At 43.8% G+C, this 18,903-nt stretch overlaps 1 protein-coding gene across 12 annotated transcripts in view; it reads right to left on the bottom strand.

Moving 5' to 3' along the window:
* Positions 1-18,903, bottom strand: part of ZNF185 (zinc finger protein 185 with LIM domain) — a 63,974-nt gene that overhangs the window by 9,161 nt on the left and 35,910 nt on the right. For all 12 annotated transcript variants that reach the window (XM_055337593.1, XM_055337592.1, XM_055337596.1 and 9 more), the window contains 4 exons: positions 15,007-15,204; positions 5,263-5,460; positions 2,511-2,621; positions 1,364-1,444 (listed from right to left, as the gene is read on the bottom strand). In XM_055337593.1, coding sequence (XP_055193568.1) covers positions 1,364-1,444; positions 2,511-2,621; positions 5,263-5,460; positions 15,007-15,204 — 588 coding nt within the window. The remainder of the gene's footprint in view (positions 1-1,363; positions 1,445-2,510; positions 2,622-5,262; positions 5,461-15,006; positions 15,205-18,903) is intronic.

The raw sequence follows: 18,903 nt of genomic DNA, 5'->3' as shown, positions 1-18,903 counted from the left end.
CTAGAGTTTCAGCCCAGGTTCTGTTTTTTTTTTTTTTTCCTGAGCGTTAAGCTTATTTCTAAACTTCCTGGGAAGGTAAAGCAAAAGGGAAAATCACTTTAGACTACACAATTGTCCAATAAAGAACATTGCTGCTTTTTTTCATAAGATATAACATTTTAACTGAATGTAAAATTCAATTTTAAAATAAATTGTCAGACTGTAAGAATTAAACTTAGCACAGTGGTGAGAATGGGAGAAGAAAAACCAGGAAATAGAGTACAGTCAAATGACACTCATAGAGGCAAATGCTAGATGGCAAGGAGAGTTCCCTTGCATACATTATTTCTAATCTCAAAACCTCCCTGAAAAAGTCATAGAGACAGAAAATAAATCAATGGTGGCCAGGGGCTGTGGCTAGTGGTGTGGAGGGTTGCTAATGGCTATGGAGTTTCCTTTTGGGGTGATGAAAATGTTCTGAAATTGGATGTGGGTGATGGTTGCAAACATGGTGAATGTACTAAATACCACTGAATTATACACTTTAAAGAGTGAATTTTCTGATATGTGAATTATATCTCAATGAAGTTATTGACAGAAACTACCCTAAGGAGTTAAAGATGAAGAAACTGAGGCTCAGAAAGATTGAGTATCAAAAATGACCCAACCAATGGGATCAGGCTAGGGCTCAAACTTGACACCCATGGTCATTATATTCTACTTTCCAGTGAAAACTGGTTCAGAATCCCCAGAGGCCCAATCCTGAAATAAGGCCAGGGTGCTCCCCTCTGTTACTAAAAATCCTCATCCTAGCAGTGAGATGATATGTCATAAAAAAACATTCCCAGAGGAATCCTGTCCCAGTGTGGATTACTTTTTAACTGAGGTGCATGAAGGTATCTTTCCATGTGGCACCAGGAAGCAACCAGATGAAGAGATGATGAGTGAAAAGTGATGCATATATCAGGACCTTCAGTCAAATGTGAGGCACCCTGGCATACTGGAAAGAGCATGGGAGCTTAAGAGAGGAGCCCTGTGCTCTGAAACAGGATGGAATTAACTAGGTAAAAAGTCCCTACGGGCCTCACCAGCTCTGTAAAGAGCAATGCTCACAAAATTATACTAAAGAAAGCTTGTCTACCAAGAAACAAAGCTAGGCAGAAACAGACGGCATGGGAAATGGGATGTAGAATGAATTAACAATAGAGGGGGAACACAAAGGCACTGACTTAGGTAGAACAGCTTGAAATTCATAAATCATATCTGTGAGCAATTACATCATTCATCCATTCAATAAATGATTATATGGAAACAACTCTGGGCCAAGCCCTGGATGAGGTACTGGGGATTCAGGATCATGGAAGAATCTGGGACTTGCTCTTACCTGCCGTAGCATGAAGATGCTGCCTTCCCGGAGGATACCTCACTAGCATTCATGTATTCCTTCACAAAGAGAATCCCTTTGCTGTAGAAGGAACACAGTACAACAGAAAGAGGTATACCGAAAGATTCCAAGGGACTGGGCCTGGCCCAAAAGAGGGGTCCAGGGCTGGAAAGGGTTCCTACCTGGTTTGAAGGAAATGAAGGAGCTAATGGTAAATCCTAGGCGTAGAAATGCTGATGGGCTGTAGCCACTACCAGGCAAGGAAAATGGCAAATAGGAGCTCCTGCACTGCTGAACCCTCTGTAGACTGCACTGGAATTGAACCTGTGGGTTCAGCTTGCTATGTGCAGATTTGATAACCCTAGAAAAAGCTCCCTGGAGCTAATGTCAGTACACCTTCCTTCTTCATGCAGATCTCTGTGTTGTGGGAAGCTTATCCTCCACCTCCCCAGGCTACAGTACAGTGAACTTTCCATCCTCCCCTGACTGCATTTTCTTTCCTTTTACCCAGGCCCAAGAGAGCCTCCAAGCTGCAGCCATAGACTTTTGGTCCTGGTCGCTCTGTATGAATCTCCACCAACAATCTAATCTCTCCTTTCTCAGTCCTAAATAGGTCCCTGGTGACATTGGAAGTCAGCCTCATGTTGCGCTCACTATGCCCTTGGATTTGGCCTTTACCAAGCTGGCTTGATGTTTTCAGAGGGCCCTCTGATCTCTCTGCACCCCCTCCATCTCACTCAGCCTCCCTGCAGCTAATATTTCAGGAGAAGCACTGGTACACCTCTCCTCACAATGAGTAATGTGAGAGAGACAGACCCTGGCCTCAATGGGCTTTCTCTGGCTTTTCCCATACATATTCCTCAAGAGATATTATCAGCAGGATCCTACAGATGGCAGAGCACTAGAGTGCCACCTTAGCTTCTCATTGGGATAAGGGGAAGGGGATATGATGGGACTCTGTCCAGGCCCACAAACAGGACTTTATATTGGGGAGGCTTGGGCTACATCATGTGGCCCCTTGACCAGTGAAATTCTGGAAGTCAGTGGTGGCACCAGAGCTAACATCAGGGAAGTGACATGGGATACAAATCAAGTCCTTTAGCTAAGATATAGCCCAGAGAACATCTCCCAGGTTGTGTCTTCTTACCTGGTTGAACTGGAGTCTAATTCACTTGAGGAGGCTGGGATGTAAACATGAGGCTGCTCAGTAGAGGCAGTGACAGTAACAGTGACCATACAGCTTGAGGGGTTTCTCACCCTGAAGGAAGTAAATGGAGGGGTGGACAGGTAAACATTGAGAGCTGACATCCTCCATGGTCAAACAGGGTTTTGGGGGCCCACTCCTGAGACTGCCACTTCAAAGAGTTTTAAAATATGCCAATGTTTTTAAACAACTCATGCAAATCACCAAGCTTGTGTTTTACAAGGCTCCTGATATCAGTGGGTAGAACCATTACTTTACAGATAAGAAAATCCAGGCTCAGTGACCCAGGTAACACTGTAAGTGAGTAGCAAGACCGTAGTCTTACAGTATCCTCCTCTATTACAGTCAAAGGCTTTGGCCTGTGAGTCACTTGGCTTGAGGAGAGCATGGGGCAACCAGGGACTTGACAGACACAGTTCAGCTCACCTCTTCGCTGGGTGGGACAGCCCCTTGCTAGAATCAGTTCTACCCCCCATCCTCCAGTGAACTCTCTGGAGAACAGAACACCAAGGGAAGAGGAACAAATGAATTTAGGCAGCACCAAAGAAGAGACTTGGATGCACCTCATTCTGGAAGGCATCTGCCATGAGCAGAGGCAAGAAACTGACAGGTATGATGGTTTTTCTGAATATCTACCACTTGGCTGCACATACAGCCCTAGGCCTGGAATATGACCTCCTAGCTGGCTCACAAGGTTTTTCTCTGGCCCAGCCCTTACTTGCTCTCACTTTGCCATTTCTGGGTTACCAGTCCCATACCAAAAGCTGCCACAGCTGCCCGCTGCAGTTGAGGGGATTCTGTTTAGAACTACCACTGCCCCCTCATCTTGTGCCATCCACTTAACATATACCCACTCTCCAGTGGTCTTGGGAAAGCTCTATGAGCGCACACACTGTCCTGAACTGTATTTGCTTTCTCTCCTATATATTGCTGCTCAGACCAAGCTCTGGATGGGGCTGCTTCTACCTGGCCCAGGCTCTGTGGCACCATTCCCTTGTTAAAGAATCTAGTGCCCAAGATTTTAACTAGTTTAAGAGTGGGGGGTGGGGAGAACAATCATGATCTTGCCCTTGCCTAGCTCCCCAGTCTCTTCTTCTCATAATTTGTCATATGTACCTGAATCTCTAGCCATACTGACTGATCTGTCTCATACCTTTGTACATAACACCACCTTCTCCTGTGGGAAGCCCTTCTGGAGTACTTGCTCTCTCATCCCAGGCTGGGTGAAGTATCCTGTTTCAATGTGCCCAGTCATCCTGTGTCTATTCCTATGTCACCCTATGATATAGGAATGAACCACTGAAACTGTAGGAGGTGGACTGTAGGAGATGGACTGTAACAGGTGGACTGCTCCCTCGGCTCTACCATCCCTCTAATTACTGTGCTGAAAGGTTAAAAAAAAAATCCCATGGGGATCCTTCTAGGACTGCCATGTGAGCAATGGCAGACCTCCACTAGGAGGGCTCCTATCCCTGGTCAGGTAACATCCCATATCCCTTCCATAGCCTTCTCCTTCTAGTCTACAAGGTCCAGCCCTGGCCTTGCCCACCTGGTCTCCTTCCCCCTCCTCACCTCACTTCCTACCCTCCAACCACAAAGCCCTCTTTCAGTCTATAAGCTTATCCTTAACTCCCTTTCCCACTGGTCTCTGTACCTGTGTCTTCCCTTATTAGCAGAAAAGCTTTCCCCAACCATCCTAGCTTCAACACCCCCTGTCCTGGCTTCTCTCCATCACAGGACCCAGTTTCCTTCTTTTCTGGGCTTATCACAAATGGAGAGGCAACAGATACAGCACAGTGATAAACAGGCTCTGGACTCTGTCCGCTTTCTAATCCCTGTTAGGCCACTGCCTGGTTGAATGCCTGTTGGCAACCTATTCAACTTCCCTCTGCTTCAGTTTCTATTCTGTAGATCTGAGATAATAACAGTACCTCCGCTAGACGGCTGGGATGAGAATGAAGTGAGTATACATAAGGAGTAAGAATAGTGTCTGCACATTTTTAGTACACAGCAAAAGTTCATGGTTATCATTATGATGTTATTGCTATAGTGTTTATTTGTTAGTGCACCATGTGCTCCCTGAGGGGGAGTGGGCAGGGACCTTGTCTTCTTGTTCAATGTGTTTGTGGGTGCTACCTGCAACTAGCTCACATGAGGTACTTATATATTGTGTCTAGGCCCATAGCTCTTGGTTATTTCCAAACTCATGGCCATCTTGGGGGAAAATCTCCAGAAAGTAAAGGGAACACCCAAATGTTGCCATACAAGGCCACCCCGGCTGGCAGTGTAGCAGTGGAAGAAGAGTTCATCCAACATCATTTATTTGTGGGGAGCTCCCATCCACACCAGGACACACTTTCCTCAGAGACCTTCCATTTCTGTTAATAGCAGAGCTATTCCATATCCTCTCCTGACCTAGGTTTTCAGGCCCCAAATGGCTGCCGTAAAACATGGTACTCTGTGCACTTTTTCTGTTCCAGGCTTGGTCTAACAGATTTGATACTATAGCTCCAAACTGAATCCCATGAAGATCTACCCCTAGGGCATTCATTGCTGGTCACCTTCCCACTACCTCCTAGCCACTCATACTTAAAGAGAGTAACAGGTTTGCCTAACATGTTAGGGTTTGTTCTGGGTGGCAGCCCATGCAAAAAACCCAGGCTGTAGCAGGAGCCCAGCACAGTACAACTCTTACCTGCTGGCCTGGCTGTGCAGTTCCACAAGCTGCTCAGGTCTTCTGGGGCTGCTCTGCAGCTCTGGGGTCCTGGGGGCTTCAGGCTCCTGGGAGGGTGCAGTTGGGTCTTCCTGGCCACTTCTCAGGGATGTAGGCTTTTCCTCCCAGGTCTCTCCCACCTTGGCAGCTCCATTCTTCTCTTCAGAACCAGCCAAGATGCTGAAGAAGAGTAAGTATCCTTATGGAGCAAGTGCTTTGGGACCAGTCCTCCCTGACCCACTGCCTGCTGATGTCACCTCCTACAGCCATAGTGGGCTCCTCTTCCAGAGAATGGCAAGAGAAGAGCCCACCATGACCCCCACCCTGGAGACCAATCTTTCTCCTCTTTGGGAGAACCCCAGCACCACTGCTCCCTTCCCACTTGAGAACACATGATGACTTCAATGAAGTTTTAAAAAACAGATTTTTTTCTAGCTAGAAACAGTGGAATTCATGTCTCCCTATTCCCACTGCCATCTTTCTTTTCTCCAAGTGTTCCCCATCCCAGTCCCTCTGTCCTGACTAAAAAGCCTCAAGCCATCCAGTCTTCGGCCCAGACCCTGGAAGACTTAACACAGCCAGCCCCACAGGGGCCCAGCTCTCTCGGAAGGAGCTTCCCCCCAGACTCCCTTGGCGGGCTAGGTGAAGGTGACAAAAAGGAACACTGCCACATGCTCACTGATTTTCAGAGGCTGGTGACCCCACAAATGAGTCACCAACACCTGAAGACTAACCAGACCAGAAATGTGTGACTTGGCCCATTTGTGATCCTCGTTCGCCATCTGGTGGACAGCACGGGCAAAAGTGCAGCACACTCCAGGCCAAGGTCCATTTTGCCCAAGGCAGCCATTTTCCTTATTGATTGCTACATGTCCCAGTGGGCACTGCAGTCAGAGCTCCAGGCTGCAGGAAATGGTGGCGCATGCCGATGCACACAGGCTGAAATGTGTAGGAGCCCGGCACACGCACAAGCAGGTGCAGACGTATTGTTGTGGCAGCTTTATTTTCACAGTTAGGAGTAATTTGTTCTTTATTGCTAAGTAATCACAGCTATTATTGCGAGGCAATAGCATTTTCATCCCCTTTTTACAGATGAACAATTTGGGATGACAGTCCCTTTGTAGCTCATAAATGGCAGTCAAGATGGAATTTCAACCCCCTCCTGGTGCTCAGTCTGACCATATAGCCAGTTCTACACTTTCCATCAAGTGAAGATGAAAGTGGGGTAGAAGCAGAAGCAAAAGTTCATCCCTTTATTTTTATTTTTTTTAAGATTTTATTTATTTATTCATAAGAGAAACACACACACACACAGAGACAGAGACACAGGCAGAGGGAGAAACAGGCTTCATGCAGGGAGCCTGACATGGGACTCGATCCCAGGTCTCTAGGATCATACCCTGGGCTGAAGCGGCGCTAAACCGCTGAGCCACCCAGGCTGCCCAAGTTCATCCCTTTAATATCCCATTTAAAATAAACAAAAAGGCCCCTTTCAACCTCGGTTTCCTCCCGGACAACAGCCAAACATTAACAAAGAGCTGTCTACACTCACTCTTGTGACTTCTTCACTCCCTTTTCCTTGTTAACTCTCCCCTGAAGCTACTACTGCTTCCCAATACCCCAAATTATCTGTGCCTAGTGCCACTATGTGGTCCTTTAGGCCCCTCTCTCCACTGGGAGCTCTCCAGAATCTTGGGGATCCCAAAAGCAACCACGTGATGCTGAGAAACCTAATTTGAAATGCTCTGGATATTCTATCCAGGTAGATGAACCTTGGAGACACCCCAAGGGCTGTTTCTTCTTGGTCCATCACTCCAAACTTAGTCTACAGTCTCCATACAATTACTATCAGGACAAAAAAATAGTCTTAAAAGCCACCTCCTCTACAAATTAGTAGGAAGCTTTAGTCTTCACATTGAGCAGGTAACCTCAATTTGTCCCATCTGCCAGAAACACAACTCTCATAAAAAAAAATAAAGTGGGGCAACGATGAGAGCCAATGCTTATAAAACCAGTGAGTTCTGTGTTTCTGTGTTTATAACTGACTCATGGCTGAAAATTTAGAATTAAAGCTATGAGATCTCTTTTCATGTCTGTCTGAATGTTTATATATATGTTATATATGTGTAATATTTTCCTATCTCTGGAAAGTATAGCAAGTTCACTTACAAAGCTCCTTATCCTCTATTCCACATGACTTAGAAATAAATAAGCACTTACACAAATTAAATATTACTAAGACTTTCATAAATTAATTTCTAATACTTTGAATGTAAAAAACCAGTATTCTTATAAAAACTATCCCAAATGTTTTAAAAATTCAAGTTCAAAACCTTTAGCTAGATCTTTGGCAAACAAGACTAGTTTAATAAAAACAGCCATGTCCTGTGAGTAACCAACCTTACATATAGTACAAGCACATATTTTTATTTTACTGGAGTATAATCTTACTAAACTTAATGGTTTTACTAGCCAAATAAGCTAGTATTACATCTACTAGATGCTAAGGATTACAAAAATATAAATTAGCTTTTAATCAAACTGAGTCATTATTCTGACAAACTCTATTTCAACAATAATGATGTTTTATAATATGTCAGCTTAAAGACAGTTTCCAAGATCTTTTTGGAAATGTAAAACCTTACATTCATGCTAAATTAAATTAACAGATACTCACTAACTACCTAGATCATTTCTAGGTGAGATAAAATACTGAAACATTAGTTACTAAGCCTAAGTTTAAGTTTATATACTATTTGCTGCTTATTTTTTTATAGTACAGAGGGGCTGTAGATAGATTTGTTAAAAAATTCTTCATTTGCCCACACTGAAAAATTATACTATAAAAAAGTATATAACTATAAAATGGTATGAGATATATTCACAAGCTTTACTAGTCTATTGTAAAATGCCGGTATATGAGAAACATTTCAAAATGATCTACCTCTTAGTTTTCTCTGTAAAATAGAAGTTACTAATAGTTAAAATTGTAATCAATATGTATAAATGACATTACTAAAAGTAATAATGGCAAAGGAAAACAACTTTGTATGTAAAGTATGCAAATAAGTTTGTGTTAAGGAAAAGGAATAGTTTTGTCCTAAAATAAAATAACCAGTGGTTTTAAAAATTTTGCAAGATGAAATATGAACGGATATTTTTTAAATTATAAAAGGTTTACAGAAAAGAAATTTTGTTTTTCCTGGTCAAAATTTATTTAAGTTTATTTAGTGAGATTACTTATAATATTTTCAAAAAGAGCTCTAGTATCAAATATTGTAGTGATACAAAACTAAAATTTGGCTTTCTCTCTGTTAAAATAGCAAGATTTTCTTGGGGCACCTGGGTGACTCTGCTCGATAAGCATCAGACTCTTGATTTTAGCTCAGGTCCTGATCTCAGGGTTGTGAGATCGAGCCCATGTCAGGCTCTGCACTCAGCACGGAGTCTGCTTGGGATTTTCTCTCTCTCCCTTTCCTTCTTCCACTCCTCCCAATAAATAAGTGAAATCTTTAAAAAAAAATTTTTTTTCTTGGCTCATTGGCCTTGTCTTAAATAAAAGGCTAATAGTCTTTCTTTTTTCCTCAGTAATATCTTGTGGAAATTAATAAAGGGAAACTGCACTAAAATGGAGTCAGGAGGCCAGAAGTGGGAGTGCTCATGTCCTACTGTTTCTTCCCACCTTTGAAAAGCAACAGGACGAAGCCTGTATTTTACTACTCCAACAGGAGGAAGATTTCTCCTTGCCTGGCAATAGCCAAACCCATGACAGACTGTCACAACTCAGCCAATGAGAAGCCACTACACTTAGAAGTCGCAGTTTATTCCAATGGAATATATATATATATATATATATATATATATATATATATATACCCTCCCACTATGTTTACCTTTCTTCTATTAAAAAAAAAAGTAGGGACACCTGGGTAGCTCAGCAGTTGAGTGTCTGCCTTCAGCCCAGAGCATGATCCCGAGATCCCGGGATCGAGTCCTGCATCGGGCTCCCTGCATGGAGCCTGTTTCTCCCTCTGCCTATGTCTCTGCCTCTCTCTCTCTCTCTCTCTCATTAACAAATAAATTTTTAAAATCTTTAAAAAAAAAGTGTTCCTCTCCTTTGTTCTCAGTCTTGGTTTTGCTATAGTTTTTGTGTCCCGAATTACAATTCTCTGCTATTCCCAACTAAACCCATTTTGCTGGTAAAATAACTGCTTATTTTATTTTCAAGGTTAACACTATCTAAAAAGCTAAGTTTTCATGTCTTATCAAACTAATGTCCTATCCTTTATGTTGACATTATCATGTCTTCAATTTTTTTAAAGATCTTATTTATTTATTTGAAAGAGAAAGAAAGCACAAGCAGGCAGAGGGGCAGAGTGAGAGGAAGAAGCAGGCTCCCCACTGAGCAGGGAGCCGCACATGGGGCTCCATCCCAGGACCCTGAGATCATGACCTGAGCCAAAGGCAGACACTTAACCCCCAGAGCCGCCCAGGTGCCTCTGTCCTCAATTATTTTTAAAAGGCCTTAATTTTAAAGGAGCTCAGGGTCTTTACAATCATGTTATCTCCTGTTTACTTTAAAATTTTCGTCACTTTGATTTAATAGATAGTATTATTTCTCACTATCCCATAATCTTAATCAAATGTTCAAACCTCCTGATAATATCTGACATTTTGCCTTCTCAAAATCAAGTCTGAAATATTTTTTACACCTAAAACTGACTTTGGGATTTCCCAGAGGGACAGTTTATTTGTTTCTTCACTTTTTAACAAGAGAAATGGTAAAACTAATTAGGTTAATTTAATATTGTATAAATTTTATTGGGAAGCATTGTCAAATCCAAAAATAATAATAATGAGACTTTCCTAAATTAAATTTTAAGGAGTAAAATTTAAACTATATAAATATTTCAGAAATCATATAAAATTCCTAGAGATTTGTTAGTCCCTTCAGTGTCCATGATATGCATCTATTTCTCAGAGTCCTGATGCTGCATTGCCCAACATCAAACAACAATAGCTCAATGTTACCAGTCGTAATTTCAATCATTTTTAAAATGTAACTTAAATATGTTCTTACTACCATATATCTGTTCTCTCACTAGCTTGAAAACTCCCCTTTTAAAAGGGCCACTAGAAGGGGAGGTGGGCAGGGGGTTGGGGTGACTGGGTGATGGGCACTGAGGCGGGCACTTGGCAGGATGAGCACTGGGTGTTATGCTATATGTTGGCAAATTGAACTCCAATAAAAAAATTAAGAATAAATAAATAAATAAAAGGGCCACTAATGTTGCTAAACTTTTGTTAGAACAAGTACACTCACATGGGGGATTTTGGCTCTTTCAACTGACTCAGGAATGCATTTTGTCAGTTAAGTCATCTAAGAAATCCAACAAGTTCTTCCTCTATCTCTCAATTTTGCTGTCCTTATCATTGCTGGTCATCTGAAATGCTAGAGCTAATGAACTCTAAAAATTAAAGCTTGCCAGGGAACCTGACTGGCTCAGTCAGTGGAGCATAAGACTCTTGATCTCGGGGTTGAGAGTTTGAGTCCCATGTTGGGTGGGGAGATCACTTAAAAGTAAAATTTTAAAAAAATTAAAGTTTTGCTAAACTGAAAGAAGAACTCAAACTCCCATGGCCTAAGAGTTTACACTTAGCACTGACTGTCCTCTGATCCTCTTCTGCTGGGTTACACCAACTCTCCCCATGTGAAATAATATCTGGCCTACCCAGGAGAAATTTCTATTCTGTATGGGCTCTGGAAAAGTTTAACCTGGTCAATTCAGACATTCTAAAATACAAGGATTTTTCCAATCCTCTGTCCACTCTTCTTACAATTCTCCTGTTACCATTGCCTACATCCCTGCAGTTCTCCCTCTGCCTCCCTCTGCACTTCCTGGAATCTCATACTAATTAAGCCTTGTCCACTAGTAGGTTTGCAGTGGCTGGCTTTCCTCCTGGTGCATGCCGAGACTGGGGCTGAGGGACTGTTTGCTACTTTGGACTGTTAGCAGTAGTGCTCCTTAATCTCTTGGCCCACAGACTCCAAATGGCACTCTTCCTGATGAGCCTAATCTACTGAGATGCCATAAGTGGTCATACTTAAAGACTGGAAATAAAAAAGCCAGCCAGTTCTAGAAAGAAGACTGTCTATAATTTTACCCAGCACACTCCAGGATTTGGACTACTAGGAGGAAGAAAGGAAGGTCACTTGCAGGGTGTTGCTGTACATCTTGGAAATAAAACAGTGTTGCCAGGGCAACTTGTCCAGGCTGGCCTAGGCAGAACTTTCATCTGCAAGCCAGAGCCTTGCCTCAGGTGCCCTTGTCTGACAATTTGTTTGAGCGTGCTGCCTTGGCTTGGTATCTCCACATACTGGGCATTTGCTCTGTTGGCTCCAGGCAGTAAAGTGGTATCTTGGAAATAACCTGCCCACAACCTGGGCCAGAAGGGGTCACACACTGCACCTTGGCCCATGAACCACAAATACGGCTTTCTGACCTAACACTTCCCTTTCCCTCACTGCTCCCTCAAGTCTTATCAGTTGCCCAATTTTGAGTCCATTATACTTATTTCGTACTTCTGTCTCCATATCCATAGCTAGTAACTGAGTTGGGGCCCTTTCATCTCTTATTTGGTGGGCTGGAACCACTTTGTAGCTCTCTTCCTTGCCTCCACTCTTCCCACTTTCACTCTAAAGCACCACTCTGACCATATCACTCCTCTGCTTAAAACTTTTCTGGCTCTGTATATAAGAATGTAAAATGGTAGAAAACAGCCACTGTGGAAAACAGTAAGGCGGTTCCTCAAAAAATTTAAATATAACAATTACTCTATGATCCAGCAGTTCCACTTCTGGATGTATACCCAAAAGGACTGAAAGCAAGATCTCAAAGAGATATTTGTACACTCATGTTTATTGCAGTATTATTCATAGTTACCAAAAGGTGGATGTAGCCCAAGTATCTATTGGCAAATGAATGGATGAACAAAATGCAATGTGTCTACAATATGCGCATGTTAATTTGCAATACTAATCAGCCTTAAAAAGGAAAGACATATTGACATATGCTACAACATAGATGAACCCCTTGAAGACATTATGATAAATGAAAGATGCTAGTTACAAAAGGATAAATACTGCATGATTTCACTTTTATGAGGAACCTAGAGTAGTCAAAATTCATAGAGACAGGAAGTAGAATGGTGGATGTCAGGGGGTGGGGAGAAGGGGGTGGGGAGTTACTTCATGGGGATAGAGTTTCAATTTTGCAAGACAGGAAGCGTTCTAGAGATTGATCATACAACATGAATGTACTTAATGCCACTGAACTGGACACTTGTAAATGGTTAAGATGCTAATTTTTATGTTCTGTGAATTTTACAACGATTTTTAAAAAAAACTTTCCTGACTTCTCCTTGTTCTCTGCACAAAGCCCAAGTCCTTATTAAGGCATAAAGATCTGACTCTGCCCATCTGTGATCATGTGCCTTTTGTCCTTTATTAGACTGATATGGTGTGTTGTGTCCCTAAGATCACTCCCAGGGTCAGTGATTCACTAGGAGTACTCCCAAGACTCAACATATAGTCATCCTCAAGGCTAAGATTTTATGACCATAAAAGGATGCCAAGCAAAATCAGTGAAAGGAAAAGGCAGTGCTTTCATTCACAGCTCAGGATTATTCGTGGAGACTGGTCACATGGGCACCTTCTGCCTGGCATATACCAAAATTCCCAACTCCCAGGAGGCAAGCAGAGATTCAGCATAAAGTACACTGCACTTTTTTTTTAACTGTTTGTACTCTTACCTTATCTCTTATCATTTAGGGAAAGGTTCATATCAGTGTAGAGAACTGTTTATCTTTGCAAGTTCCCAGAGGCACATATTACAAGCAGCCCTTTCTAAAGAGAACAGCCTCAGGCCTGCTAGCTTAACTATTGCCTGTACACCCTCTGCCCAACATCAACTCTTCCACTGCCTTCTCACCATAAACTACAGCCATATCAAACCACAGGGTGCTTCTCAAGCAGGCAACACTGCCATCTATCCTTTAGTACAGGAAATTCCCATTATTCCTGGGCCCCTCCCCTTCACCTTCTAGCAAAGTTCTTCAAGAGGAACATCAAGTTGTCACCTCTGCAAAGCCTTCTGTGATTCAGTGAAGCCAACCAAGTCACATAGTCCTACTCTGCTGCTATTATACTTTACCCATACCTCCTTGAGGTCAAGGACCAAATCTTATTTGTCAGTATCCCTAATACTTAGTACATGATCTACTAGTCATTAAGTAAAATTTGGTTTAATTACAGATTGTGTGGCTCATTAACTTACAGAAAAAAATCAAGTAGCCCGCATTACTCTGCATATGCCTTCCACTGCCCTCCAACCTACATGTGCACTCATCCTTCCCTCCTGTCTCTAAAATAGAGCCATCTCTTTCCTTCCCAAGGCTCTAGAACATACCACCCTAAGCCCTCACCATAAATTCAGTGACACTTCACCTTTGGGTTTGCTCACTCTTTCTTCAAATACCAAACTCTCTTTACCCAGAGTGTATTTCCTTCCCTGGGCACATAAGCACACACTTTAGAAATGTATCCCCATCATCCTATAACTAATTTATATGGTCACGCACCCAATCTCCATCACTTCCTGGCCAACATTTCAGAAACAGTTGTACTCCTCCACCAACTTCACCACCTCAGTGCCTACTTCTTCAATCAGCTGTAAGTCAACCGTAACCTTTCTGCTCCCCTGACCTGCCTCATGCTTAATGCAGCCATAAAGTCCATTTTAACAAATTTGTGGGCTTATTTAAGGGACCATAGCATATTGGAAAGTTAGTTCAGTCTGCCTTGGTTTCCATGATGGGACTTTTTTCAGGTTCTTCCATTTGTCCAAAACTTTCCTTCTCAATATCCCTTTTCAGGTCCTCTTCTGTTACAAGACCAATCTCTCTCTCTCTCTCTCTCTCTCTCTCTCTGTCTCTGTCTCTCTCCTTTCTCCATCTCTGACAGGACCATTTTATACACACAAATAACCCCCATCCTACTTGGGATGCCCATCCTGGGAAACCTCCTTCCTGCTCCACATGTCAGGAATTAGCCAAGGTTTCTTACATCTGGGTGCATACATATGCTCCTATCATAGGCACTATCCCAGCTATTTGCACCACAGGAAGCCCCTCAACATTGTTTCACATGCAAGGAATCACCATCCTAACTCTACTCATGGGGAAGAAGTTTAAGCATCTGGGTGTGTGAGTGCCAGGCACTGGCATAATCATGGGGTAAAACTGGATCCCACCCAGGGCACCTGTGTGGCTCAGTCAGTTGATCATCCAACTCTTAGTTTCGGCTCAGGTCAAGATCTCATGGATCATGGGATTTTTTTTCTTTTTTTTTTAATAATAAATTTATTTTTTATTGGTGTTCAATTTGCCAACATACAGAATAACACCCAGTACTCATCCCGTCAAGTGTCCCCCTCAGTGCCCATCACCCATTCTGGGTCATGGGATTGAGCCCCACATTGGGATCCACACGCAGTGGAGAGTCTGTTTGGTGATTCTTACCCTTTCCTCTCCTCCACACTCTCTTAAATCAATCAATCAATCAATCAATCAATCAATCATTTAAAACAAAAGTGAGTCCTACCTGGGTCATGGCCCCTGACAATTTCAGCTCAGGCAGGCAAGGGCCCAGAATAGCATTAACCTTACCTGCTGGCCTGGCTGTCGAGTTCCACAAGCTGCTCAGGTCTTCTGGGGCTGCTCTGCAGCTCTGGGGTTCTGGGGGCTTCAGGCTGCTGGGAGAGTGCAGCTGGGTCTCTCTGGCCCCCTCTCAGGGCTATGGGCTTCTCCTCCCAGGTCTCTGCCACCTTGGCAGCCACATTCTTCTCTTCAGAACCAGCCAAGGTGCTGAGGAAGAGTAAGTATAATTATGGAGCAAGTGCTTTGAGATCAGTCCCCCCTCACCTACCACCTGCTGATGCCACCTCCTGTAGTCATCGTGGGCTCCTCTTCCAGAGGATGAGGAAGAGAAGAGCCCAGTATAGCCCCCACATCAGAAATCAGACTTTCTCCTCTTTGGAAGGATCTCAGAATTACTGCTCCCCCTCCCACTGACAAAAGCAGTCCTCATTCATCCTAGAGAAAGCCTGAACTTCTTATTCTTTTGCCATCCCCTGAATCTGGTGAGGAAGAAGTGGCTTCTCAGCTATCCTACATGTCAAGCTCTATGGGAGATCTTTCTTCCTCCCTGGCCTCATGTCACACCTACACTTGCACAGCGTTCTCATCACCATCCCCATCTGAGGTGCCTCCAAGGGCCTTGTTCTTTTTCCTGGTGCCTTCTCCATGACCTCTATGTGTGATGGCGCTGCTGCTGGGAGGCCTTGAGGATGTTATATGCCCACTAGGCCAAGGACATTGAGTCGGGTTATTGACAGCATGAGCCTAGCATTCTAGAAAATAAAAATCTGGGGATCCCTGGGTGGCTCGGTGGTTTGGCACCTCCCTTCAGCTCAGGGTGTGATCCTGGACACCTGGGATCATTTCCCACATCGGGCTCCTTGCATGGAGCCTGTTTCTCCCTCTGCCTGTGTCTCTGCCTCTCTCCCTCTCTCAAAAGCAAAATCTAGTTCACCATCACCTTGATCCTGGCTCAACCTGAACTCAACCCTCTCTACATCAGCAGCATGCCTCCAATCGCTGGTGGGGCTACCCTGAGACAAGAAGATAACACTACCAGTTACCTCTAGCCCTGGAACTCGTTATTCATAGAAGTTAATCCCATAATAGGTATGCTCCCTGCCTTCAAGCTGAAATAACAAGTGAAGCAGTGGCCATGCTTTTGGAGTATGCCCTGGAAGCAATGTGATTCTTCAGCCTCAGCCTCAAGTGACATGAACCTAAATGCCCCAGCAGGGATAATAGACTTATTACCACTTCCAGATGCCCAGGTAGATCTGCAGACAAGTGGGTGTTGTGCCTCTTTGTGATGCTTCTACCATGATGGTCTGCTGCAACCCAGCCAGATACCAAAAGTGGTCTGCTCAGACAATGCTAGTCCCTTAGCCAGTAGGATATCCTGACACACTCACCTCACCCCTACCTGTGACATACATGTTTGAGCCAAAGACAGATCTAGAAAGCCTAAAGAGCTTGTTTCCTGCCTCTGTAAGCCCTGAACTAGCTTTGCCATGGATTTAACCAGAATCCTGTCCAATCCCCTGTCTTATAGAATTATGGTAACAGAGGTTGTCATCAATTTGTGAATCAAGTAAAGGTTTTCTGCAAAGAGTAATGTAGGCATCTGTTGCAACACAGGGACAAGTGAATGAATAAGGTTCCCTTTCCCTAGGCTTCAGAGCAAAGTCATTCCTATTATAGGAGGTATAATCCATGTGACCTATAAAAAGGAAAACTTAGTAAAAGTGTCAGAGGAATCTTACTGAGCAATGTAATACCCAGGAGGCCTTCCATGCCCCTGAGTGATTGCCTGAAAGTCAAGTGTTTAGAGAGAGACAAAGTAATACTTCTGGCTGTACCTCGATCAAAGATTCAGTAGCCTAATACAGCTACTGCCAATTCTGGACACAGTCACACTCTCCACATGGAAGATAACACCCTCTTCCATTCTTACACTACCTCTAAAAGACTCCTCTGCTGGTTGACAATGGTTGTCCACAGCGAATATACATGCTTAAAATTTATCTGTTCCTCATGCATAAAGAACATCAATGTGGATAGCCCAGACATGCAACATAACAAAGAGGAAAACAGTCTATGCTTTAGATGCAAAAATACCAAAAGTGTGGTGGGGAGGGGATGAATTATTCTGTGTCTTATTAAAATAAATCAGGCCAACAAAACTGTAAAGGGGTACAGCAGCCAGCTTTCCAGTGTTTTTGAATAGCTCTAGTAGGAGACAATCCTTTGGGGCTGCTTTATTTAGCTTGAAGTTTTGTTGTTGTTGTTGTTGTTGGTTTTTGTTTTTTTGTGTTTTTTTTTAAATAAAAGGAGAGTTTGACATAGTACTTTGTGCCAGGAAATGTCCTACATGCTTTACACGAAGAAACTCACTTAAACCTTACAACAACCCTGTGTGGTAGGAACTACTATTACCACTATTCTACAGGTAAGAAAATTCCAACAGAGCATAACAGGAAGAAGCTTACCATGTGTGAGTCCATATTGCTTCTATTTTCCTTGCTACTGTGACGTATAGGTTAGAAACTTCTGTTCAGTCCTGCATGTAGGCATCCTACAGCTAAGATTTGCAAAAACTGTTGTTTACTCAAAACTGTGCATACTTAACTCCATCTCCTCTTGGTTCTCCTTTTAGCTAACTTTCTTTTGCTTATTTTTTTTTAATGAAGCTTGAATTCCATTACAAGGGAAGATAGTTCCTTAGAATAACAGTCCACCATATTCTTGGTTTGCTGGCTTTCCTGATAAAGTCACCTTCCTGACCCTAACATTTTGCTTCTCCACATAGTGGCTTATCTTGCAGTAAGCAGAATGAGCCTGGATTTGGCTAGAATAGATGAGAAGATACCCAAGGCCACATAGTGAGTAAGTGAGTTTCCATGTGAGCCCATACACAGGAATACATGTTCTTGATGACCACACGATAGGACTCTTCGTGCACATGTAATGAAGCAAGATCAAGTTAGAATAGGGAAGAGTTCCTCAAGTTTTGGACAGTTTGCTTCACCAGATCTCCTTGCCAACCCCTCTCACCCTTCATCACCCAACTCTTGGGAATTAAGCCATCTTTCTACAGAGCCCTGCCCTGGCAGATCTGCCAGGTGATCCCTCATGGATGGAGAAGGATCAGCTGCCCTCGTCGTGTGTGCACAGCCCCTGCCCCAGGGCAGCTCTGAGATCAGTGGCCAATGGCCAGAGGCCAGAGACTACCAAGTCCAGGTCACCCTGCCTAACAGGAGCCCCTTTCGGCTCCTAGCGGGCACCCAGCTCGCTCCCTCTCTCCCGCCTCCGCCGGGACTGCGGCGATGGTCCACACAGGGTGAGAGGGGCCTGCTGCAACCCCACGGTCGCTGGCACCACCACAGCTCACCAGGCCAGCGCGGTTCAGGGCAGCCAGAGCCCCAGGCAGCGCCAGACGGAAGGTCCGGCCAATTTATGATCCTCGCGCGCCATCTAGCGGCCAGAACCAGCACGGCAGCAGGAGAAGCTACACCGAGGCTGTTCTAGTCCCGGGCGGCCATTTCGCTTGAGGAAGGTCGCATTTCCCGATAGGCACTGCGATCTGAGCTCCGTGGTACAGGAAATGGCGGTAGGCGCAGGCGCAACGCAAGCTTCAGCGAGCGAGCTCCCGCTGCGCAGGCGCGCAGAAGGCGGTATCGCGCTCCACTAGGCGCGCGCCTCTGCGTGTGCCAATCAGAAGCGCATGCGCGAAGCCGACAACGAGTCTCAACCTAGACTGCACGTGAAAATAAACTAATAGCTTTTAAGAAGACATTGATGGCGTAAGCCACCCCACAACAATTAAATGTAAACCTCTGCATGGGGCTCATGACGCTTTTTTTTTTTTTAAACACTTTCCTGGTGATTCTCAAGGGCAGAGTTTTCTCCATTGTCATATTGTATAAG

The sequence above is a fragment of the Nyctereutes procyonoides genome, unplaced genomic scaffold (genome assembly GCF_905146905.1).
Source record: "Nyctereutes procyonoides isolate TBG_1078 unplaced genomic scaffold, NYPRO_anot_genome, whole genome shotgun sequence".
Classification (NCBI taxonomy): domain Eukaryota; kingdom Metazoa; phylum Chordata; class Mammalia; order Carnivora; family Canidae; genus Nyctereutes; species Nyctereutes procyonoides.
Note: the sequence above shows the minus strand (reverse complement) of the source record. Positions and strands in the feature narration are given on the sequence as shown.